Source organism: Anser anser (assembly GCF_964211835.1).
Source record: "Anser anser genome assembly, chromosome: 11".
Lineage (NCBI taxonomy): Eukaryota > Metazoa > Chordata > Aves > Anseriformes > Anatidae > Anser > Anser anser.
The window spans coordinates 5,193,685-5,218,035 of record NC_139732.1 but is presented as its reverse complement, the minus strand read 5'-3'; the positions used below and the strand labels follow the sequence as shown (position 1 = coordinate 5,218,035).

At 37.2% G+C, this 24,351-nt stretch overlaps 3 protein-coding genes across 8 annotated transcripts in view; 1 reads left to right on the top strand and 2 right to left on the bottom strand.

The window, feature by feature from the left end:
- Window positions 1–10,034, bottom strand: part of PHKB (phosphorylase kinase regulatory subunit beta) — a gene marked incomplete at its 5' end in the record, with an annotated part of 74,101 nt that extends 64,067 nt beyond the window's left edge. For 2 of the 4 annotated variants that reach the window (XM_083852199.1, XM_083852196.1), the window contains 2 exons: window positions 1,283–1,372; window positions 9,779–10,034. In XM_083852199.1, coding sequence (XP_083708325.1) covers window positions 1,283–1,372; window positions 9,779–10,034 — 346 coding nt within the window. Of the gene's footprint in view, window positions 1–1,282; window positions 1,373–7,337; window positions 7,433–9,778 lie in introns of all 4 variants that reach the window. The other 2 variants (XM_083852197.1, XM_083852198.1) reach the window with 2 other exon arrangements.
- Window positions 10,012–24,351, top strand: part of ITFG1 (integrin alpha FG-GAP repeat containing 1) — a 73,223-nt gene continuing 58,883 nt past the window's right edge. Inside the window, exons 1-6 of one of the 2 annotated variants that reach the window (XM_083852222.1) lie at window positions 10,012–10,231; window positions 12,652–12,724; window positions 13,110–13,255; window positions 14,960–15,017; window positions 16,016–16,090; window positions 17,316–17,410. In XM_083852222.1, coding sequence (XP_083708348.1) covers window positions 10,033–10,231; window positions 12,652–12,724; window positions 13,110–13,255; window positions 14,960–15,017; window positions 16,016–16,090; window positions 17,316–17,410 — 646 coding nt within the window. In that variant the 5' untranslated portion in view covers window positions 10,012–10,032. The remainder of the gene's footprint in view (window positions 10,232–12,651; window positions 12,725–13,109; window positions 13,256–14,959; window positions 15,018–16,015; window positions 16,091–17,315; window positions 17,411–24,351) is intronic. The other variant, XR_014589191.1, reaches the window with a different exon arrangement.
- The window catches only part of LOC310905659 (uncharacterized protein), a gene marked incomplete at its 5' end in the record, with an annotated part of 135,646 nt that continues 124,564 nt past the window's right edge, over window positions 13,270–24,351 (bottom strand). Inside the window, 2 exons of one of the 2 annotated variants that reach the window (XM_083852274.1) lie at window positions 13,270–13,908; window positions 22,334–22,503. Of the gene's footprint in view, window positions 13,909–17,419; window positions 22,504–24,351 lie in introns of those variants that run through there. The other variant, XM_083852272.1, reaches the window with a different exon arrangement.

Genomic DNA, 24,351 nt, shown 5'->3' with positions numbered 1-24,351 from the left:
GAACTCTGCATTCAGAAAAATCAAGTTTTAACTCTGGCCAGATGACTATTTCAATACTCTTTAAAATGGCAAGGAGTGAGACACTGAGAGCAACACATAGCATAAACTATTTACATCAGTTTTTAATATTAACAGTATTCCTACTGCTCAACGTAGAAGAATATAGGCAACACAAAACAGCAGTTACCATCACGGAGCAGTGAATGAAATTCATATTCTAGTGCTGTATAATTTTTATATTTCCAGAAGCCACTCTTCAAAGTAAATTTGGAACAGTCCAGTAAAAAACAAAAACAAACAAACAAAAACACAACAAGAACAAAAAGAACCCCAACAATGCTAATGTTTTCATAACAGTAAAAAACACAAAATCTGCTTTCATATACATATATAAGCTCTACTAATTTCAGGGCTTTTCAATAGCTAGAGGATGCGGATGGACATGTTTTAACAGTTCTTAAAAATAATACATCAAAACAACATGGTATTATTGGAAAGGGTACACTTAATTACCTAAATAGGTAATATATATATTCCTATATATTTGTATACTTTGAACTCCTTTATTCAACAATTTAGAAACAACTACATGGACAACTTCTTAAAAGTAAAATATGCCTGGGCTATTTTTTTCCTGTCCAATTTCCAGATGGAAGGCCTGTAGCAGAACCAACAAGTATTATGAGGATTAACACGGGAGTGGCTCTACTTATCTAAAAGATGCATAAGGAATATTTTCTTCTCCTACCTCATCCAAGTCCAACAGACAGCTCAAAATTTTAAAACGTTGCAAACACGTTAAAAAGGTGTAAGGGGTAAGCTTACGCAAAGAAGACACAGAACAGAGCAATCTTCCATGTAAAAACCAATTCCAAATCATATCTTGGTTAGTTTAAGCATCAAAAACTATCAGATCACCTTTACTCCCTCCTCATCTAAGATAATGGGGCCCAGCTCTACTCTCTATCTATTCTATTGTTTCTATTCCGTCTGTTCTACTGATTGACAAGTGCAGATGATAACTTTGAACGCTTTGTACAGGTCATCATGATCTTTCAAGCAAGGTATGAAATATCCAAATACGTGTTACATTATCACTGGAATCCTATGAGGAATTGTAATATTTTTTTTCTCTTCAGAAAATAGAAATCCTTATCAGAAATCGCAGATATTACTTTAAGATAAAGCTAATGACTGTTATAACCATAACTGTAAATACTCCTGTAAGTTGCACTGAAAATTTTTCATGGTAGGAACAATTCTTAACCAACTCTTTACTTACCAATTCTGTAATAATGATCTAATTTATCCCACAGACTTCCCCCCTCTGGTTTTGGAAGGTTAATACTTTTAAGTGGCTCATAAATTGAACCTAAAAAAGAAAAGAAAAATCAAGATCAGGATTAGTTACATAATTTCTACTATTACTAAAATGCAATATGATTGTTTGTGTTTGTTATGCAAAGGCATAATTTATCTAATTTCAGTTTAAGCAAAAAATAGCATTTTTATTATCTCAGAGAATGTAACATTTCTGTACATACTCTTTCTACAGTGCCTGTCCATGCAAACAAGACCTCCATGTGGATCTCCAGTGCCTCACAGATGTTTAACTACAGCAAATGCCTAGCTGAATGCATGTCTCAAACGCAAGAAAAAAACGTTAGTGTGTTCTCACATACTATTGAGGTCAGTAGTACAAACTGGTCAGCAGACAAAGCCCCCAAATTACCTACATTTCAGGGAAATAGAGTGTTATCATTTCTACATTGTTCCTCTGCAGTGTCCCACATATTGACTACTTCCATGTTTGCACCTGAAAACTCTGTTTTGCTGACAGCTGAAATTAGCTACCTATCAGAAAGACAGGTTTCTTTAAAATTCCTGAGGTAAACCATTTCCAGAACCTAATGTTAAGAGTAACATACTGCTCTCCTTCCATTAATCTTCGTGGCTTTATTCAATACCCTGGATTGCAGGATCTCTCACGGTGTCATTTGACAGGAGGAAGAATGGGAGCCTCCCCTTTCCGGACTGCACGCTGCGCTTCTGAAAAGCTCAGAGAGTGAATTGTCAGGGAAGCCCAGACAGCCAAATGCTTCTGGCAGGATGCAGCAGAGCGCTCCTATTCAAGTTGCTTCTTTTGCACTCCCTGCACATATCCAAGTATTAGACAAGAGACTGTCCATAAGCAGGACTCAACCAAAACCAAAATGAACATGTAGAGTGGTGACAGAAGCCTTACTAACCAAATCCTGAGATAGGAGGACTGAGAAATGTTTCTTGCCCCTCCAGGACTCACACCTCACCCCTCACATTAGTATTACTTTTGCTTTGCAATAGTAGTAGCTAAGAAAATTCCTTTTCTCCCACCAAAATCCACCACCCCTACTCGAGCAGACTCCCGTGGGTCCTTGGTTGTATTCCCTGGTAATGTCTGAGCACACAGCGGAGCTTTCACTGCCACCTTGCCTGTCCTCGCTGGGAGAGGTAAGGAGCAAGGACCACGGACAGGTGGGAAGCACAGAGGGCTCAGTTGTTTGGTTGTCTAAAAAACAAACCTAGAAGACATATGTTGTTCTGTAATAGGAAAGAAACCTCAATCTATAACAGCTCTCATACCTTCTGTTTAAAATTCAACATTCTGAACCCAATTAATTTTTTGTTTCAGACTAGTATTATGTTTTTCAACTTCTTTTTGCCTAGGAATTTCTGTCCTTTAAAAGATTCATGATCTCTATTGTTAGTCTACTAATTCAGTAGTCTTGCAAAAGCACACTATAGTAACCTGCAGCGATGGTAATTTTATATGGTGACTTGGTCAAAGTAGGACAGAATATGCATACGGAAAAATCTTCAGTCACTTATTTGCATAAAAAGTAGCAAATTCATGAGAAATGTTTACTTATGAGGTTTTCAGAGGCAAAATAAAGATACTTACTCTTAGATTTGTTAACTATGTAACACATGCATAGGACACTACTTTGTGTGTGAAGTGGGTTCAGAATATCTCTTTCCTGCAGACCATTAAACCCCACACTGCACCGTGAAAAACAGGTGAGTATTCACAGGCACAAACACGTATACACACAAGGTAAAAGTTTCTAAAATAAAATTGTTCTAATTTTCATACTTACCAGACAATCTGTGACCCTCTGTGGCCAACAGAGAAACAAAATAAAGTTATCATGAACAGAAAGTATATGCTTGGCTCCTATTTCATCGCATGAAGATTTCAACTTTGGGCAGAAAGAATACTGAACAGAGTAAACAGCAGGAAAATGTCAAAGCACTACTATCCACCAATTATATTCTTTTAGATATTTCAAACTTTACCAGCAGAAATAAATGAAACAGTCAGAATGGTTGTTGATGAAAAAAAGAGATGAAGTGGATTCAAAGTTCAAGAAAATTGACAAAAAGTTTTATTCTTTAAAAAGTATATGCAAGAGAAGTTGTCTAAAGGAACACTCAAAACTGAAGTCTTCCGCATATTGCTCACAAATACCTATGTAATTTATGTTTGTTTGCATGTCTAGATGTCTGTTGGACAAATCCTGTGGTAAATTATGGGTCATTAGTACCATGATCTAATTGAAAGCAACAAGCAGACAGAAAAACCATGAAGCTGGCTGCTACTTCTGTGTGGTTTTATAGTGAGACCATAGCACCAGGGGAGCTGTAAGTATTTTTAGGATAGCTAAAAAAGCCTGCCTCTACTCTTTTCCAGAATCCACGTAACAGTTTATTTCAGCAAGACAGAAACTTAATACATAAAGTTATTTTCAATTACTGATATAATATGGGATTTAAAACTGACAAAACGACATCAAGACTCTACAGCACTGAAAGTGAATGACACATGCAATTGAGCTCCCAGCACTGAAACTGAATGAGATGCAATTGAGTTCTCAGTTTGCATGTTACCATTCAGAACAAAGAGAATGAGGACATTCAACTACCATTTTTTTAAATATCTCATTTCATTGTAACCATACAGTACAAGTTTCATTTTAGGTAAATATGGACATGTCCTAGGAAGGAATATTAAAATACTTTGCTGATTTAGTATTTTTAAGCTGTATACTGATGTACAAACATATACAAAATTTAAATAGGGTACATAGTAGTTTAGATTTTCTTCCCACAAAGAACGAAGCATGCCCATTATTTTCTCAAATCAGAAGTGGACCACTGCGAGTCAATAACTACTTCAAAAAAACCCTAATAAATAGGAAATCAATGTCACTTCCTACATTCAGGTGTTTAATTTAGTCTGTTAACAGTCAAAGTCCTTGACCCAACTCTAATTAAATCCCTATTTTTCCTTCAGATATTTCACTAACTAAATACGCTATATCCATATTTTGGACGGAAAATGAGAAAATAAATCCCCCTTCACTTCAGATGTGGCTCTTTAAAGTTCCACATTGATACGATTTCATCATTCTTCAGGTTGAAGAATTACTGAAAAGGACAGCCATTTCCTTTCAAGGAAATGAAATTAGAGAACAGGAAGAGATCTGAAACAGCAAAATAACTGATAAAAGCAGCATCAATTACTAATGCAGAACTACCATAATATTTGGACAAGATATTTAAGACTGAGCTAAGACACTGGAACTATACAAATACATTAATGAGCAGATTAAACTCAAAGGTACAATAATTTCAGGAAAAATTAACAATTTATTCATCTCTTCTAAGCAGAGTACAATACTGAAGGAAATTAAGGGAAGTTCTCCAAGATACGCTGTTAGCAGTGTGAGTAACTGCATATACAACCTGCGGAGGCTGAAAATACTTATGTCATCCTGACGTTAAGAGTACTGGCCCATCCACTTTGTTGTTACTCTAGTTATATTCAAGAATAGTATTAATTGCTCTTCAGGAAGAACTACAAACTGCCTAGATATTTAGATTGAAAATCTATGGCCAATATTTTAAAACCCTCTTCCCAAATTCATATCTCGAGAAGCTTTTAGCATCCCCACATCGCAGTAACATCCAGAACGACATCAGAATGGAATTCTGCACCTAGACTATGGAGAAAGGTTTACCTATTTAAGATGGATTGATTATTCAACTTCTACAAAGTACTTAAACAAGCAAACCCCTAAAGTTTAATCACAAGCAAATGGAAGTAACATGACAAGAATTTTATTCCAAACGTTTAATATGCCAAAAGCAAATGTACCCGTGCATAACTAATATCAGCACACAGCTGACAAAAAAGCCTCAAAATACCAGATTTCTTTCTAGATTTGATGCATAGCACGAGAATCAAAACTGACTGCAGCCCTTAAACACAACACTAGTTTTGTAATACAACACTTGAGACACGAGCAAGTTCTGGATCTCAGATCACAAGTATATCATTGCCCAATATTAGTACAGGGAATAACATCTTCACATTACAGTCATTGGGACGAAAGAGGATTTTATTTCTTCATGCAGCAAACTTTAAGAATAATTATACCATATGAACAAATCATATCCTGCCAACATGACATTTCATTTCCCTCCAGACTCCCGCAATCTCTCCTGAGCTGAGACTCAGTGAGTACTGAAGAGAAATGTTAGATATAATAGATATAACACAGTTTAACAGTTCTGTACCATTAAGTTGCCTACTTTAAAGCCCAAACTCATAGACTTGAGCAAGGTGATAATAACAAAATAACTTTCAGAAACAAGAAATAGGTTTATTTTTCACTAGAAGGAAGATTCATTTCTCATATATTTAAACATTTGAATGCTGTTATCCCATGAACTTAGCATGTACCACCTGTGGTGGTGGTGGGTTTTGGTTTTTTGTAATCACTGTGTACAGGAGGAAACTATCATCTTGCAGCTGACCCTGCTTTGAGCAAAAAGCTGGACTAGCTGAGCTCCAAACTTTCCTTCCAAACTGAACCGATACACGATTCAGTGATAACACCACAAGAAAACCCAAGTGGGCAAAAAATAAAAGAAAATAGAAACCAATTTTAAGGTATTTCTCCACCTGAACAAACACTAGGAGTAAATGCAAGGGACAAAGTGTTACCCAGACTGAGGAACAGTAACAGCAGAGGTACAAAAGAGTAAAATCTTGTAATGGTTTTATTTAAATAGTTTTAAGGCGACAACACTTTTCAGTTATTACTTATCAAGAAAAATAATGTGCTGGACTGTGCAGAATTCAAAATATTTTAGAATGGAAAAAAAGAAAAAAAAAGTCTTTTATCTATTTCCCTTTTTTAGTCCATTATAAAAAATGGAAATTACTGATTTCAGAATTTACAGTAACTAACAACTCCAAAAGTTATCAAAGACCAAAAAGAAAAAGAAAACCCTAACTGCCATGCCAGTACACAAGAGCTTCACATAACAAAAATGCCAAAGTCTGCCACACAAGCCTTGTAAATGCTACAAGCAAGGCAGAACAACAATCAGGGTTTTCAAGGCAATCACTGTCATTTTTCAGCCTGCCAACTTACGACAATACCTCTTAAAACTACTAAAAACATTTATTTTGTGTCATAACTAGAACCAGAAATGTCAAGTAGCAATATGATAATCAGAAAAAAAGTAATTTTTATTTATTTATTACAATGTCAACAGTCCACGAGCCTTTTGGTATTGGAAGAGGCAAAACAGAAATGCCACAGGCAGAGTTCAAGTGACTCAGTTGCAGCAAAAGACAGCTGAAATCCTCTTATCTGGTAACTCTCACTATCACTTGTGCTGCTAGCATGTTTCACCGCAGAGTGAACAAGAGGCCTGTAGAGGTTCTTCCCAGATCAGCTGCTACACATACAGACACATTTGTTCCTGTCAAACTCTTTCCAAAATCTATTAAGCTAAAAATGTAATGGTCTTGATAACTTCATATATACAAGCTCCTGTTGTAGCTACGGAGAAGCTGCCTCATGAGGCTTTATTTTGCTTCCACTTAACTTCCCGAAGTCAAGCTTTAGAACAATGACTGACTTGCAGGTCCTTGTCTCTAAACCAGTCATGTTGTTTTTCTCGTAAGAAATTAAATCTAAAGCACCATTCCTTGTACACTTTTCACATAACCATTAGCTTAGAAACACATTTCAGTTATGAGAGTGTTATACTGACAGACATTTGCAAGAACACAAACGCAAAAAAGAAAATCCAAACAAAATAGGAAGAGTAGACTTCAATTCAAGTAGATTCCAATTTCCATAAATTTTCACTTGAATTTTTAAGTTATACTGCACAATTCAGAAGAGCTACTAACACAAAACACTGCGTGAAACAAAAAACAATTATTGTTTTTGTTGGATTCAATAGCCACAAACAAAAGCACGAAACTGCACACTTACCAAATTTTAAAAAAGCATGCGCAGATGAGGTTCTGTCATCATCCAAATTGGCCATTTCAAATTGGTGCAGCTAATCACAAACGTCTCAGGCTAAGCTACAGCAATTTTCAAAACCATTTAGTAAATGTTAAAGGCAACCAGCATTAAATTAAGTGAAAGCAATGTTAGTGGAGTTATTAAAATGACAGAGTGCACAGCACACAGGGTAGTACCATGTTGTTATATTTTATGTTTTCCCTCTTCTACTCTAAAAATCAGTTTTAGTTTGCCTTTACTTCAGTAACGCTTAACTAAGTAAAATGGTATAATCTACACTAAGACCATCTTTTGGACTTTACACAGTAAGTTATGTTTACTTGATACAAAAATTGCTACTAAAGTCTAAAGGTGCTGAATAATATCTGTGTGATCTATTTCAGGATTACATAAAAAATACGTGTTTAACACATTAAAAAAAAAAAGTGTTAAGCAATAGTAAGCACTGACAGCTAGAATTCTGCTTATGCATAGTGTTGCTTTTATCCAATGTGGAATTTACATTAGGATGCTTTGCACAGTCATATCCACAGCTTATGGTACTGAATGTCTATTATTTGAAGTGGAACATCTGCCAGTTTGGAAGGTAAAATAAGAAAATATTGCTTGTAGTTATGATGACAAGTCATTCCAAATCTTTAAAGCAACTTAGGCTCTTTAAAGTAGCTGAGATTTCAGAGGTTGTAGACTGGCCAACTGCTGAACATATTTGTAACCTGTTCCTAACTGTTAATTATCACAGTAGCAACAATTGAAACAGTATTTTATTGTTCAAGGAAGGGAAAGAAAAAGCTCTCAAGAAAACTTGCTCTTACTGGCAACAACATAACATATTTTAATACACATAAACATCAAGATATGCACTACCTCCTACAGGATAGGGTCTTAAATGATACCTTGCTGTTGGCTGTAAAACATGAATCATTCATGCATTTCATGCATGTGAGTCTATATTCCATGTTTACTAAATACAAAGGCTCCATGTTTATTAGATCTTACTCTAAGCAAGGTATTAAAAAAAAAGAAACAGTACTGTTTGTGAGCTGGGACTGTCAGCATAGCCCTCATCCAATTCAGAACAGCATGGGGGAGTTTCAGCCAATTTCAATGACGCTAACAACCATGGCTCCTTCTGACAACGCCAGAAAGGAAGAGTAAGAGCTCTGAAATTACACAAACTTCAAAATAGTTATAAAGATGTAGTAGGGAATTTGAGAAACAAGAACATGATTTTCATTTTTAGATAAGATTGTTACCTAAAAGATCACAAAGAAAAATTAATTTTTACACCAACTCATTTATCAGAAAAGCATTTCAACTAAAACAAGCTTTATTTCTCCAATAAACAAATTTCTTTGGATTCTATATAAGTGACAAGATCCCTAAGTAGGAAAAAGAGGAATTGAACTACAATAACAATCTGTCACTATCAGAGAAAACTTTCTTAGATATTTAATAAATAAGTAGAAGGCGGCAGCAGATAAAAGAAAGTCAAGCATTCAAAACCACCTGAATGCCTTCTGCAGTGACAGAGCCCAGCTCGGACGGGAACCGCAAAGTTAGCACACTGCTGTGTGACTCAGGACTTGCACACTCCAAACGCGCAGGATCCAGACTGTATTTTGTAGAGCTCTATGGCTACGTTCGCTAATCAATTTCAGATAACAGTACCGTGTAATCATAATTAGCCAGAAAATAGGAATTCATTTAGTGGACAGTCTTAATAATGGTATCGTGCACATTAATACTATACATAAGTAGAATTCTTAAAGTCTCATCAATCAGAGCACTCGGTAACCACTGCACTTTCTTGGAGGGCCCTCAGGAAGGCCACCTTCTTCAGTCTGACCTGTCACTACGACAGCAGCACAAATCAAATCACGAGTTGTGCAAGCATGTATGCCAAATACAGAAACAGCACAGGGACCACTTGGAAAACTGTTTCCACCAGAACATTAGCAAGTGAAGTCCTACTACTACTGTACTTAATTTAAAAGAGAAAAGAGAACAGGGGTCTTTGAGCTTTGGACATTCAAGACAACTCCCTAAACTTCACCCTTGCACTTGAGGCCAGAACCTCGCTGCCCTGCAGACTGACTTCAGTACCTGAAGCTCTCACGTTCAAATAAATAAATGCTTTTCCATAGAAAACCAGGCAGCAGCAGCTGGCACTCCCGTGCTTTAAAGCGCTCCACCTGCCCAAGAGCGATGCTACGGCAGCAGCAGCAGCAGCAGCTCCCTTCACCCAGCCCCGCAGCCCCCGGGGCCGCCCGGTGCCCGGCCGTGCGGGGCAGCGCCGGGTGAGGCGAGGTGAGGCGAGGTGAGGTGAGGCGAGGCGAGGCGAGGGGAAGGGCAGAGAGCGGGGAGCCGCGGGGCGGCTCCGGGACCGAGCCGAGAGGTCAGACCTGAGCGCTTCGAGCGAGCCCGCAGCTCCAGCATCTTCCAGCTGACATCGGCCATGTGGGCCGCCGCCGCCGCGGCCGCCGCCATCCCGCCGCGTTGCGCTCCGCTCCCCACGGCCCGGCGCCCCGTTACCCGCGGCGGCCGTAAAGGTGCCCGGGCCGCTGTCGCGAAACCGTCGCGATGGAGTGGCGGCGGCGCCGGGCCCTCCCCGGTGTTGCCGTAAAGCGCTGCGGGCGGCGGGCAGAGCCGCTGCGCCATGGGGGGCGGCCGCTGTGTGCCGTGGCTGGGCCCGGCCCTGGTGTTGCTGGCGGTCCTGGTCGCGGTCCTGGTGGGGCCCGGCGCGGCGCTGCAGAATGTCACGGCGCAGCTCTTCGGTGCCGAGGCCCACGGCACCCTGGCGGCGTTCGGCGACTTCAATTCGGACAAGCAGACCGACCTGTTCGTGCTGCGCGGCGGTGAGCGCGGCGCTGGTGTGGGCAGGGGGTGCCCGGGGGTGGCCGGGGCCGGCGCGGGGCTCGGAGCCGGGGGGCGGGTGCTGGGGCAGGGGTCGCAGCAGCCCGGCCCGGTGCCCGTGTCGGAAAGGGTAGCGGTCGGCCCTTGCCTCGGCCGCTCGGTGGTGCTGCTGGAGGTGATGGTATTGACTAGCAGAGCTGCTTTCGGGGCTGAAATTGGCGTTTGTGTTGCTCCCGAGGTGTTCCCGACATGGAGAAACAGATTTGCGGTTTGCACTGGAGCAGGGCTTTATTTAGGAGAAGAGGTATTTACCTTTATAGTTGGCTTTGTGGTCTGAGATGAGGTAAAAGCATCACCTGGCTGAGCGGAGGGTTTTGCTCCTCCAGACCTTCTTCTTCTGCTTCCACGATATGTTGGGAAGTAGAGATGAAGAACACTTCATGGTTGTACGGAGGATAAATTAGATGTTACCCTGCTTTGGATGTTGGTAAGTCCAAAGGAAAGTAGCCGTGCACAAGGCTGTTGGCTTGTCAGCTGCTGGGGGTCTCTGCTGAGGCTCAGGTTGGGGAGAGGACCCCAGTGGGAGCAAACTAGAGGTCAGCACCGTCTGTGGACATCAGACGTGGGTTGTATCACTTCATAAAAGTATGACAAGTGGAGAAACTCATACTTCTTGCCTGTTGAATCCACTGCTTTCTACTCGTATTTGATGCCTCTTCCAATAGTACAGGTCAGTAATTCATCTTTTGCTTTTCACTGGGGAGTTTTGGAAACTTCTGCGGTATCCTGACCACAGAATTTTTAAGCTACTGAGTTGTTGTTTGTATGGAAACTGTGCCCTTTTCCTCACCCTTCTCCGTACTTTTTTTTCCCTTTCTTCTGTGCTGTTTTTGAAATGAGAGGATGACAACTGCAGACAGCTTTTAGATATTTACACTGAGGATTGATGTAGTGCCATACTGCTTTCAGTTTTCTGCTCATCAGATAATTTCCAGTACTCTGTTTGTTTTGACTGCTGATGAGCTCTGAGCCAAAATTTGCATAAATCCATCTTTAGAGGCCATAAAATCTCAATTCAGAGAAACATAATTAACTTGGAGCCTGCTATGTGTAAGGATCAATCTGCTTCATCAGCATCATTACTTTACCACCTAGATGATAAAAAGGCAGGTAAAAAACTGTAGTGTGAAATCAGAATTGTAAGTTTTAGCAGTCAACCTACATCTTTATTATCAAAAGCTTTAACCAGCCAGTAAGCTTCTTCAGCTTACAGCGTGCCAGCTTTTCCAATCATCTGTGAAGGTACAATGCAACCCTGGCTGCGTTAGCTTGCCAGATGGAACTGCACTAGTTGCCTCTATCCATTTGGAAAGGGTTTGTTTTCATTTACTCATCTGTTGGCATATTCTCCTTTGCAAATACGTTTATGGCAGTTATTTTCCTTTTTCATACCCAAAAAGCTTCTATTCTGATATTTCACAGCTGTGAAATTTGCCACAGAGCAAAGCCCTTGAAGTACGCTATGGTAGCTTAAGTTTGGAACTGTAGAATTATTTTCACTTAGGCAACCTATATCTTATGGTTAGGGATGCTCCAGGTGAGTTTCTTGGAGAATGCAGAAAAACATCATAAAGGATTAGTAAAAAAAAAAAATAAAAAAAAAAAAATTATTTCTTCAGCTGTGAAGTATGATTTTACTTGCAGAAGTTTATATGAATTATGATTTTTTTTCTGACTGAAAAAAAAATTGTAGTTTAAGAATTTTTTTCTTCCCCCAATACAATTCTTTGTGCAACAGGAAATATGGGCTTGTATTTAGATTATACTGTAGTAACTGAATGACAGTGGCTTATATCATTGCCTCTAAATGAGGAAGTGCTGTGTGGAACCAGGTTACTCCTGTGAGTTTCTTTTAAGGTTCTTCTGTCAGCAGGCTTGGAAGAGCAGCATCAGATCCTGCTATGTCAGAGACAGTATTTTAAGAGTTCTTTACGTCAGCTTTTATGATTTAAATGTTTGTGTAGAACTGATGCCTATTACTTTTTCACATGTAACATTTACTAATCTAGTATGGGAAGTTCTATTTCAAGCCATGTGGCAGCGATAGCAAAGAGAAGTTTAACACTAAGCCCCCAAGAATAGTCTTGATATTCGCATCCCTTTGATGCTAATGGATTCGCATCCCTTTGACGCTAATGGATTATGTTAATGATATAGTTAGATTTATACTGTTGTACTGAAGAAGTGTTCCTGTTGCTTCCTTTCTAATGAGGAGGAAGTGTTTGTTCTAATGAGGAGGAAGTATTTTTGCTGCTATGAGGAATGACCATTTGCAACACAACACTTAGTGTTGTTTTTATATATAAAGCATCTATGATCCTTAACCATGAGGGGTTATTCGTTGTCTTACTTGCTTTTGCAGGGAATGAGTTGATTATCTTTTTGGCTGACCAAAAGGAACCTTACTTTAAGCCCCGTGTTAAGTTACCAATGAAGTAAGTATTGATATTGAATGATGAAACAATTTAAGTGCTCGTTTTTCTTGAAAGAATATCTTTACAGTCAGTGGGAATGGGACTAGAACTGTCTGTGCTGTGGTCTGATTGGCAGTGTGGTTCAACTTGCCCTTAGAGCTCAAGTTCTTTGACCAAGAAGCTTCCAGAGTCATTTCTGATACACTTTTGTTTTGCCTTTTTTTTTTGTGTGTGTGTGGTTCATATGACAGAATTTGTGGATTTTGTTATTTATGTAGTTAAGGTGTGACTTACCACCCCCTTGGGAAACTTATGTCCTTTGGTTTTCTTTGTACTTAAATTCAGTTTTCATGCACATGTATAATTATATGCATGTGGGACCTCTTTTGTTTGTTTTTACTTCTAGATCTCTAGGTGTTGTCATAACCAGTGTAGTTCCTGGAGATTATGATGGTGACTCACAAATGGATGTCCTCCTGACTACCCGGACACAAAGTCATGGCAGAGATGAACTTTCATTGTTTATTTTCTGGGGCCATAACCAAACATTAGGTGAGTTGCTGAGGCTGCTTACTAATAAGACTGTTAGACTTCTTAATAATTCCAAGGATTTTCTGAAAGTTCTAAGTTATGTTACAGTGTGGAGATTGTTTTTACAACTAAAATAATGATTAGCAGCTATTCAGCTTCATACCTATACATTATTTTGCTGTTAACCTCTATTCAATAATTAATGTAAGAGAATAAAACTAAGACTTTTGTTTATATATCATTCAACAGGCAATACCAAACAGTATTACAGATTGACAGTAACCTACTAACTGAAGAGCTACTTCTCATGGCTTCCCCATTATGCGTGTGAGCTTCACCAAGATTATCCCAAAAGACTGCCTAATTTGAATTTAGATAGTGCTAAGAGCCTGATATGAAGTTCACAGCATAAATTTTCAAAATGTCACACACAAACTTATTAACTGTAATATCACGCTCGTATTCCTATTAAATGAAATTCTTTAAAGACAGAGATACTGAAATAGGCTTGGGAAAAGAGGTTGTAGATTCTCTGTCACTGAAAGTTTTCAAGAGCCTTAGACAATCATCTTTCATCGGTGTTCTAGGTGTCTAGAAGTGTTCTGATTGTATCTTAGGGTAGAGTCATGGGTGATACGACCTCTCGAAGTCTCTAGTGTTTTCTGTTGACTTTGCTGGGAAAGCATTTTGGGAAAGGTTTAGAGTTTGAAGAAGAACCAAAAAGCAACATAAGATAATCTCAAGTCCACAAAACCTATTGAAAATTATCAATATTGCAGACAACTGTATTATAAAGTAGTTATAGATGAGGCAAGTGATAGCCTTAGATCCCATTGCTTCTGGCTTTATTCAGAGATGAAACAAGCAAACCAGGAAAGTGCATTGGATCAAGCATTGAGAGAACAGGAGGTAGCTGTAGTATTGGGAAGAATATGAAGGACTTAGATGAAATTATGCTGTCTTGCTTCTGAATAAACAAATATTGGGAGAGACAAAAGCGTATCTCAGAAAGGAGTCAGAGGTTAAAAATTCAGGAAATGGTTGGTATGTAGCAAGGCTACTGGAAAGGATGTGGTGCCTACTTGGGTAATAGAAGTATGACAAAGCAAGAGCAGGGTAATATCCTATAAAATATGGGACTGGAATGAAGACAAAAAGTACAGAGATGAAGGAACTGGTATGATGTGGCAAGGGGTTTGGATTACAAGTAAAACTGAAGTCTGTGAGGTGATAACCTGATTAGGACTTAAAATTGTCATTTCCAATTTAGGCAGTCTACCTTTAATCCTTATTTCAAACACACAGAGTATATTGTTAGGAATGTATTTTATCGTGACGAAACATTAAACAGAGATCTTGTGTGCAATGTTAAATTTTGAGTGTCTTCGTTCCAACTATTTCACATTTCGTATGTGTATTGGATAGCAGTCACACATAAAAATACGTTTCATTATGATCTCTTTAGAATAATTTGTTGGAGGTTTTTAGTGGAGAGAGAGGAGAAACTAGCTTCAGCATTTTAACTATTACTTGCCTTTCCTATCCAAAATTAAAAGCTTACGTTTATGCATAATCTCAGGAAACCATTTAGTTGTGTATGCTCGGTGATGGCTGATTTTTTTTATTTATTTTTATCATTACATTAATAGAAGGATTGTACTTGCTAAATATGTTACTGTCATAACATGTTGGTAAGGTAATCAAATGGCTATTTTCTGTTTTCAGATCTTAACCATAAAACTATGCTAAATAAGACCTTTCATGATGAGCCTCTAGTAATGGAGTAAGTATAGCTTATCTTTTTAGAAAAAATGTTTTATAACAGTGACTAACAGCAACTGGATACGTATATTTGAACACTAAAATTTCAAATGTGTTCATTTTAAGAAAAGGATGGCTTGTTTAATGTCAACTGGTCTAACAAAAGACATTGAAACATATCATCCATCTTTACAAATCTCATATATCAGCCTGGCAATAGTAAATAAAATAAGCTTTAGTGTTTTTTGTTTTTTTTTTAATTTCATTACTTGGTGTTTTATGCAGAAAAAGAGCCATTTATTTTTTGTGAATTTTGAAGGTAACAAGTCACCTTACTGGCTTATCAAAGTGAAAATATCCCTTCATTAAAATGACTGTAAAATATGTGCGTAGTATTGCAGGGAGGGATGGGAGCAGATATGTCAAGGGAAGGAGCAAATTTAGGCTCTCTTTGTATAAAGCTGTTACTTCTTGTAAGCAGTGTATATTATGTTTTCAGTATATATTCAAGCCCTATTTCCAATGTCACATAAGCTGTGATTCTATTTGATTATGCTGCTGAGACCTCATCTTCCAGTGATGGTGGAATTCTGTCTTCACTAAGCCTCTGCCATGCAGGATATACGCAGACAAAAACTAGGTACATTTCTGGAAATTGGAGAATATCTATTTTAGAAGGGTGGAGGAGATAAGAGACTTGAGTAAGAAGTTTTTGATCCGTTTTGCATCATAAATCTGAAAAAATCTTTAAGCAAAATAACTAGAATTATTATTCACGTTAAGTGACAAAAAGTGACTTATACAGCTGCAAAATCAAGTGAGTGGCAGAGTTATAAATTTTCGAAGAAGCATACTACTATCAGCAGCTCAGACAAGAGGCAAAACTTGGATAAGACTACACAGATGAAAATTCATCATTGCTTGGGGGAAAATGCTAACCAAATACAGGATAAGTTAAGAGCAACCAGTTTTGTCTTCTGTAATGAGTAAGGTAATACTGAAACTGTTTTTCATTTTCAGCTTTAATGGTGACTTGATTCCTGACATCTTTGGTGTCACAAGCGATTCAAGTAAGCCACAGATATTTATAGGCGGGTAAGCTAAATATTTATTAGCGTCAATTTCGATAATTTATTCAGTCATCTGCTTCTGTTCTTATGAAAGAGACATGAGACTGGAACTGTGCATACACAAGTCTGCATTCCATGTGTATCTTTAAACATTCTATGACAGTATGTAAAGGTGTTGAGCTTTTTAGTAAGGAAGGTATTTGTTCGGCTTATTAGTTTTCATAAAAAGAACTGCTGCAAAAGGCAGACAACTTTGAGTTGCAAAATAAGTACATGCAAGTGATATTCTCTGTATTGCATCTTTTGTGTTAAGGAGTAGCTAGGGCCACTTTGCAGTCATTAAGAGTTGTCTGAGTTGGCTACAGTTTTATGTGATATGATTGCAATAAAGAGGACTAAGTTAATCATGTCACTGCAGTAAACTAAGTCATTCTAGAAAGCAGTAATATAACTGCCCTGCTGATGTGTATTGCATATAGAGATTTTTCTGAGTGTATTAGCTAAAGCTCCTGAAAGTAATGTATTTGATTCAACCACTACGCCTTTGAAATTTTTTCTTTTTTTTTATATTCAAATATGGTGCTAATAGGGAGGTTTGCTGGAAGTTCAGTCATTTTTAAAACAGAAACCAGCAGTGTATGGCGTTTTGTTTTCTCTGGGGTTTTCTTTGAGGGTTAGGGGGGTTGCTTGATTTGTTTGTTATTTATGTTAAATTACATATATATTTAATCACCTGCTTGGGAAATGACATAGCCTATGGTCTATCCTAATGTGATAGCTTAATTCTTGTTCTGATTTTTACTAAACGACTGAAAATCAAGTCCCTTTACATGTAGCGGGCATGAGCTGCTTTAACAGCATGTGATTATGTCTGGTTTTGTTCATCTTAATTGATCTGAAAGTAGATTTCGAAAGTACTGATAGTAAAACTACTTGTGGGAAGGGAGCAGTATTTCAGAATTTATAGTGGAAGTGAAGGCTCTAAACTTTGTGCATAGTGATGCTTTTCTGTACAAATAAAGCTATTTTAGAAACCTAATAGAGGATGGGCTTTGGTTAGATTCTATGATTCATCCTTTGCAAAACCTTTCAAACAGTTACTGTAGTCATTTAGTGTATCGTAAGCTAAGTAGTAATTTTCACTTAACATTAGGAGAACGTGATTTATTTTAATTTTTAAAGGTATATTGTTATGCTTAACAGTCCATGAGCACTGATGAAATGTATTGTTTTTTCTTCTTGCATTGCAGAAACTTATCATTGCATGCTGCATTAGATACTCAAAGTAGAATGTATATACCGCACTCTCATGCATTTATAGATTTAAATAATGACTTCACAGCTGGTAAGTCATAAAAGTATTAAATACATTCCTAAAATTATTCATGAATAAAATATTGTGTATTGTATATTTTCTTCTAATATTTCGGTCAATGTCACGGACAGTTTTAAAGAGTTGGATCTAGAATGCTATCTTTGGTGATTATGACCTTGCTACTTTTGATTTTTAATCAATATCTGCACTTTGAATAATGCTTTTTATTCATTCTGGCAATATTTTTTTTTAATCACACTTTTATTTTGGTCTGAATAATTGTTTGCAATCAAGCATTGTTTCCTATTCTTAGTGATGCTGTATTCTAGTGTTCAGTTTGCAACTGAATTAGGTGCTTTGCTGCATTTTCTTCATCTGCAGTCTGAAATAGTTCTATAGTTTGTTCAGAAGAGTATTTTCAACACTGGACTTATTTTGTTTCTTAAAGACTTCAATATGATTTCCTTCCATTTTGTTATAGTTTATTCTATCACTGAGAAAATTGCATGTGAGACTTATTCTATTACTATATGAGCAATCGTAAAAGCTATTTATAGTTCAGTATTCACAAACAATACTGAAGAAGATTTTTCTTAAGGTTGATAAACTGTATTCTTGTTTTGTTGCTGGTGATTTTGTTTTGTCATTTTTATCTGTTTTGGTGAAACATGCAATGCAGTTTAGCCTTCAAGTACAGTGGATCTATTCATTGCTTCCATACGTGGTTTGTATCTCAAAGCATATTTAAACATCCTGCTAAACTTCATTTATTTTCTTAAAACACTAAATGGATTTTGAAATGTTTTCTCTTCTGATAGATATGCTTTATACATCAATTCATATATGGTAGTTTTGGAAAGAAAGGTTACTTCTTTTTCCTTCTTAGTCGTGTGGGAACGAGAGAGGAAAGAGCACATAAACTTAATTAATATGCTTTTCATTTCTATGGATTAAGTTAATTGCTTTAGCACATAGTCAAACTAATACTCATTTCTGGCACATTGCTGCATGAAGCTGTCAAGTGGAAATTCCGACTGGAAAATCAAGTATATGGTTGCTTATTATAGTTAGTGTAATGTAATAACCAATTCTAAGGCACTTAGCTTGATACACCCTTTAGAGTTTTGGTTAAATGGCATGAGCAGAGTAGATGGCCAATCCAGGTAACTTTTTAACATGAATATATTGACATAAAAGCTCACAGGTAGGTGAAGGTAGGAACTCTAAGTTGTTTATGTAGATCAATCACAGTTTGAGCACTCTTGCTAAAATTGTTCAAAGTTTTCTGTGACAGCTAAGTTGGTCTACAAAATGGCCAGAGAGTTCCTGTTAGTGCTGGTGATATATGGAGATTTCTCTGCAAAATAAAAAATAGTAATCAGTGTCTTTGTGGGGGGAGTGCTGGGAGCTTTTATAGATTCACATCTATATTCATATCTGAAAATGTGAGTAGAAGCTTCTGTGAACATCCCCACTCAAAGATGTTTACTTTTATTTACTTGTAAGAGCACAGATATAACTCCTCAGGCTGGAATCTGTCTTATGTTAGAGCAGCCTAAAGAAAACTTCAAGGAAAATAATTCATTCTGAGAAGAAAGCTGGAAAAAAATATCGCCATAGAATTATTTTCTTGAGAATAACTTTTTGCTAGTAAAATGGGAATTGGAAATTGTTTTGTGTGATCCCTGTGAAAACTAGACCAACAGTGAGCAATGCATATGTTGCAGAGAAATAATACCGTACCAGTGATATTTGATACTTTGTGACTGACATTTTATTCCAGGACTGCCTGCTGCCAAAATGAAAAGCCACCAATCGTCTGGTCTTGTCCGTGCATTTATGGCAGTTCTCTCTCATCCACTATAGCGACTGCTCAAGAAGTGTATTGGGGAGGGTGCATGGAGCATGATTCATTTTCACTTGTGTTATTAAACTGATCCAGGTCACCATGAAGTTTCAGGGTTGCCAGAGCCAGTATAAGCACAGAGAGAACTTGACTCACTCCTCTTTTTAGTAGCAGCAGTTGTAGTCTGCCTGTAGTCTGCCTTTTCTGCATGAAATTGCACCTTGAGACTTATGGTGCCTCTTCCAAAAAATACCTGTTTGGTGTACTCACAGTGTCTCCTTTAATTTGTGTTAGGTTGTACAGGGTTTGGCAAGTGACTCAGAGAAGTAGTCATAAAACGAGTCAGCTGTGGGTTTTTTGATGGTTTGTTTTAAATAAAAGCAGAACAAAAAAAACCTGCCTAACTGCCTACACAGTATTGGTAATACTGTATTTGTAAATGCCCTCTGCCAAGCACTGCTGAAATAGGTACTGATATTGCTGTAGTACATACCTAACTGGTCCTGTGTCCCACTCTGTACAGTCTGGATAGACTTTGTAGGACAGCTAAATGTCTCTCCTGTTTCATGAGCTCTGTTCCTGCTTTGCACAGCTGGGGCAGCCCAGGAGCATCATTGATGTTATATTATTTTTCAGTGGAGTCAGTGGAATCTATTGGTTGGTTGAGGTAGAACTAGTGAAAATGAGATGTTTATGACAGTATTAACCTGCACTACCATTCCTGAGTTGGGACAAAACTCATTAAGCATAGGTCCTTGTGCAGATTAAAATCATAGTAATTAGGAGGGAGGTATTGGCAAGGATGCAGGGGTATAGCCTGCATGCTGAAATCCTGTTGTCCAAACGTCTTAATGTTATTAAGACATTTGCTGCTGCTGTGGTGTTCTCTGAAAAAAATCAGAGTATTTACTCGTTGGCAGTACCACTATTCATGAATATGAAGATACAGTTGTACCTAAAATAGATGCACTGGTTTTGTTTAAAAATAAAAACCTCCAGAATGCCCCATCTTTTTTTTTAAGGCCTTTTTCTAATGTTCTTCCATGTTTTTGGGCTCTTTGTGTTCTGTAACAGATGCAGCCAATTCAGTGTTTTTTAGCTAGGCTATTTTTGGCAACTCCATTATTATAAACAGCTTAGGAGATTTAAAGTGTGCTTGACATTTTAAAAAAGAGAGAGAGAAAAGGGGAAAAAGAAAAACCAAAAATCCTCTCTGAGCTGAGAATTTTTTTTGCTAGTTTCTTGTCTAATCTGTTTTCAACCTGCCAAGACATAAACCCTCAAAACAGAGCTTTTAATTGGCATGCTGCTCTGCTCTGGGTGAAATGAAGTTGAATTGTTATGATTTCTTCATATGAGAACATGTTCATAAAGATGTTTTTAATCCCTGACAATGCTTCATGAAAGGCTAACTGTGTAAGGATTTTACAAATCCAGTAACAAGAACAAAGATAATACTAATCTTTCTTGGTGAGAATTAAACTAGGTTGTTTCAGATAGTAATGTTGCTGCTGTCTTAAAATAAAGCATCATGTAGATTCTTACAATTTTTAATTCAGTAAGTAAATTTGAGTTAGGCTAGCGATCTTATATAATCCATGTAAAAATGTGCAGTATAAAATTTTTACAAAAGGGTCTGTTTGTTCTTTGTGGATAAGGAGAAAATAAATACCAAATTTTCAAGCGTCTTCTCCATGTGTATTATGTACGTGTTGCTCCGGGGAGGAATTTAGAGTTCACAGAACGGCGGAGGTTGGAAGGGGTGTCTGGAAACTGTCTGGTACAACCTTCCTGCTCAAAGTGGAGTTAGGACAGTGCCTGGGGTCATGTCCAGTCATGTTTTGAACCTCTCTGAGGATGGAGACTCTGCAGCCTCCCTGGGCAATGTTTCCTAGCACTTGACCACCCTCATGCTGGAAAAAAAAAAATTTTTTCTTTTGTTTAAGAAGAGTTTCTATTTCAGTTTGTGCATGTTGTCTCTTACTCTGTCACTGGGTACCAGTGAGAAGAGTCTGGCTTCACCAGACTTGCACCTATGCGCATACATTCTCAAAAAGTAATTAAGTTTTAAATATTACGTATTGCATGTTTTCAAAGCTGTATAGGAAGTTACTGCAGTACTGATTTTTACCTCATAGTCACACTTCATATACCTTGACTCTAGAAAGTGATGCAAATTGCTAGTGTGATGTGCCCTGCTACATTAGCACAAAAAATTTTATGCCTGTTGAGAAATGTTCTACCTCTTAGAAATTAAAAACAGTGAAATTATTACTGAACTTCAGATAAAAATAGTGAGTATTTCTGTCCTTTAATAGGTATATCTGTGTGCATTTCAGTGTTATGGTTGAATTTTTATTCAACAGTTCATTAGAGTTTCATCTCTTATACTTCAGTGAAAAGTAAAATATAAATTTGGGTGAAAAATGTTAAATTAACTGTTCATTTACATGAAAAGTTTGGTTTCTCAACAATAAAACTGTAGATATTTAAAAATGAGATGGTGTTGTTGAATTTGGAATTCCAAGTCTTAATGACTTCAGCAAGGAGGAAATAAGTATGTGTAATTGCAACATTTTATATATCTAAATGTGAGACACTGGCTGTATTTAAATGTTATATTCATTCACATGGCTTTTCTTCCTTTCCACCTGAATTGTACAGCTCTATTCCAGAACCCACTTCTTAATTGCCAAGGATTAGAACTTTCAACCCAGTCGTTTAGGTCAGAATTGCACCTTATGTCAATGCTGATGTTTGTACATGCACTAAGATAGACTGAAAGATGAGAAAAATGTGCCAAGCCTTGTTAGAATGAGGTTACTAGGTGTCTAGTAATACATAATCACACTTGTTCTTTTTAACAGCTTAAGAACGTAATATCGAAGCTAATAATCATAGGCTTATCTGAACAGGTTAACTTCAGGTGTGTTTTATAGAGCAGGACAGTCTAGGTGAGCATGTCCAAAGCAGGCTCCTTAGGTAAGAGGCTTGCCTTAAGAATGTCATGTCCTCCAACTGAAAGATTTATATCACATGACTTAAGAAGTATTTGAACAGGATTTAACTATTTGGACTTAGAGCAATAGGAGTAAAAAGTAACTTACCTTTGTGTTAATTCATTCAGTTCGAAGTAAATAGGAACTCGGTCTTTCTCAGAGATATGTATCAGATGTGTTAGTCCGGAGATGGAGATGGTACTGTTTTATTGAGTAAACACTATTCCCAATGTGGTCATCATCCTGAAGATTTCACAGTTGAAATACCTGAATGTAAACTTTGAGAGGAAGTGTTAAAATTGGAAACTGGGGCCAAGACAGGTAAAAAGGACTCGATAAAGACCACGGAAAACTCCACAGATATGCTATGGAGTTAAGTACTGTTACAGATCATCTACTTCAAGCTAGACAATAGACAAACATGTTTTGCCATTGTTGATTTGTATCACAGTCAGCATTTTCAGACAAGTACTTTGGACCAAGGTGAAGATTAAATTTAGTATATGTCACTAGATGAATGCTGGTTAAACTATCTTAAAGCTGTTGTAATGTAAACTCTCATAGACGTATCAGAAGTGCTTTCTCTACAGTTGAAATTCTTAGGCTAGTGATAATTTTGCTACGTTCCTTTTTCTTTTTTCCTTTCCTTACTGGTTATCTTGTTTTAATTATCAATAATCATATTCAAATATCAGATGTTCTGGTAGGGCTAATGCTGTCTTTCCAAGCCAAAGTTGAAGTATTTAATTACTGTAAAAAAAAGTATTACCAATAAACAATAAATCTGTATGGACTTAGTTACAAGTTTGCTAAGAAATCAGGCCATAGTTCTGCAAATATTTAAAATAATAATAGTAATGTTTAAATGTACGAGACAAACTGCCTTGGGCTCTCCATCATACTGTCACTTTTTTCATAGTGACAGATGTATCATTGAGTGCTATGAAAAAATATCTAATGTATTAAATATTTTGTTCCTTATTGGGTTATGTGATTTGAAAGTTTTGGAAATACTGCTTTTGCAACCTGTCTTGTCTTGAATACTAGCACATGGTGTGTATAATTGCAGATATTTCTGGAACTGTTTGCAGACAATGAAGGAAAATTCATAAATTTGATTTTGGGAAGAATAAAGTGGAAAAATCATTAGTCAGAAACAGCTTGCTGTAAGCTAATTGCTAGTCTCTTTACTGGTTAATTTTCATGGTTAATTTTCATATGTTGTTTTGCTTTAGGAATCTAGAAACCTAATGTCCCAGAACACTTACAATGTGTTTTCTCTTTGATTCCCACTTAGTTTAAACCCATAAATGTAGATGTTTTTTCTTCTTGAAAACCAATCACTCAATCCACAGGTGTTTTTTTCTGTTGTAATCTGTTTGTAATTGTTTTGTAATTGTTTGATTCTGAATACACTAATGCTTGATGTCAGACTCTCATTGAGTTGTACTTTAATTTTGGGTTGCCTTTTGATGGAAGCTGGTAACCTCTCTGACTATAATATTATCATAAAAGCTTATTTTATGTAGTAGATCTGTGTTTATTCTCTGTCAAAATAAACAGGCTCATTATGTTTGTAAACAAACTATCTGGCCTTTTAAAACTTAGCTTGAGACGTATTTTAAAATAGAAGTGTGTGTATATACACAAATCTTCTGTCTTCATTTGAAGTCAAATTGTTCTTTTTCATTTTGCTCTTTCCCAAAATAAATACTCAGTAATACCTGGTCACTGTTTCATTCCTTAAACAGACTTTAATTCCCTACATGTTTAAAGCTCAGATAACAAAGCTCACCTGAGAGTTTACAGCAAATAATGGAGTCAAAAAATGTATTATAAAAGATACATGGGAAATCTCATTCTCAACAAACGTGTCTATAAATTGTTGCATTTTTAACTATTGCTTCTATTCCCAAATTGGTTATCTCGATTACTTCACATGGTATTGTGAACCTTTCATAAGATGAGCTCAGAGTTGTTTATTTTACTAGCTGTGTAATTCTCTTGATTCTGCTGGGATTGGTCTGCTTCTGCCATTGCTGCTTTTCTTAATCATAGCTTACATCATGAATAGTATTAAAGGATAAGTAAGGATATCTAGAGAAAAGAAACAGCCATTTTAACTT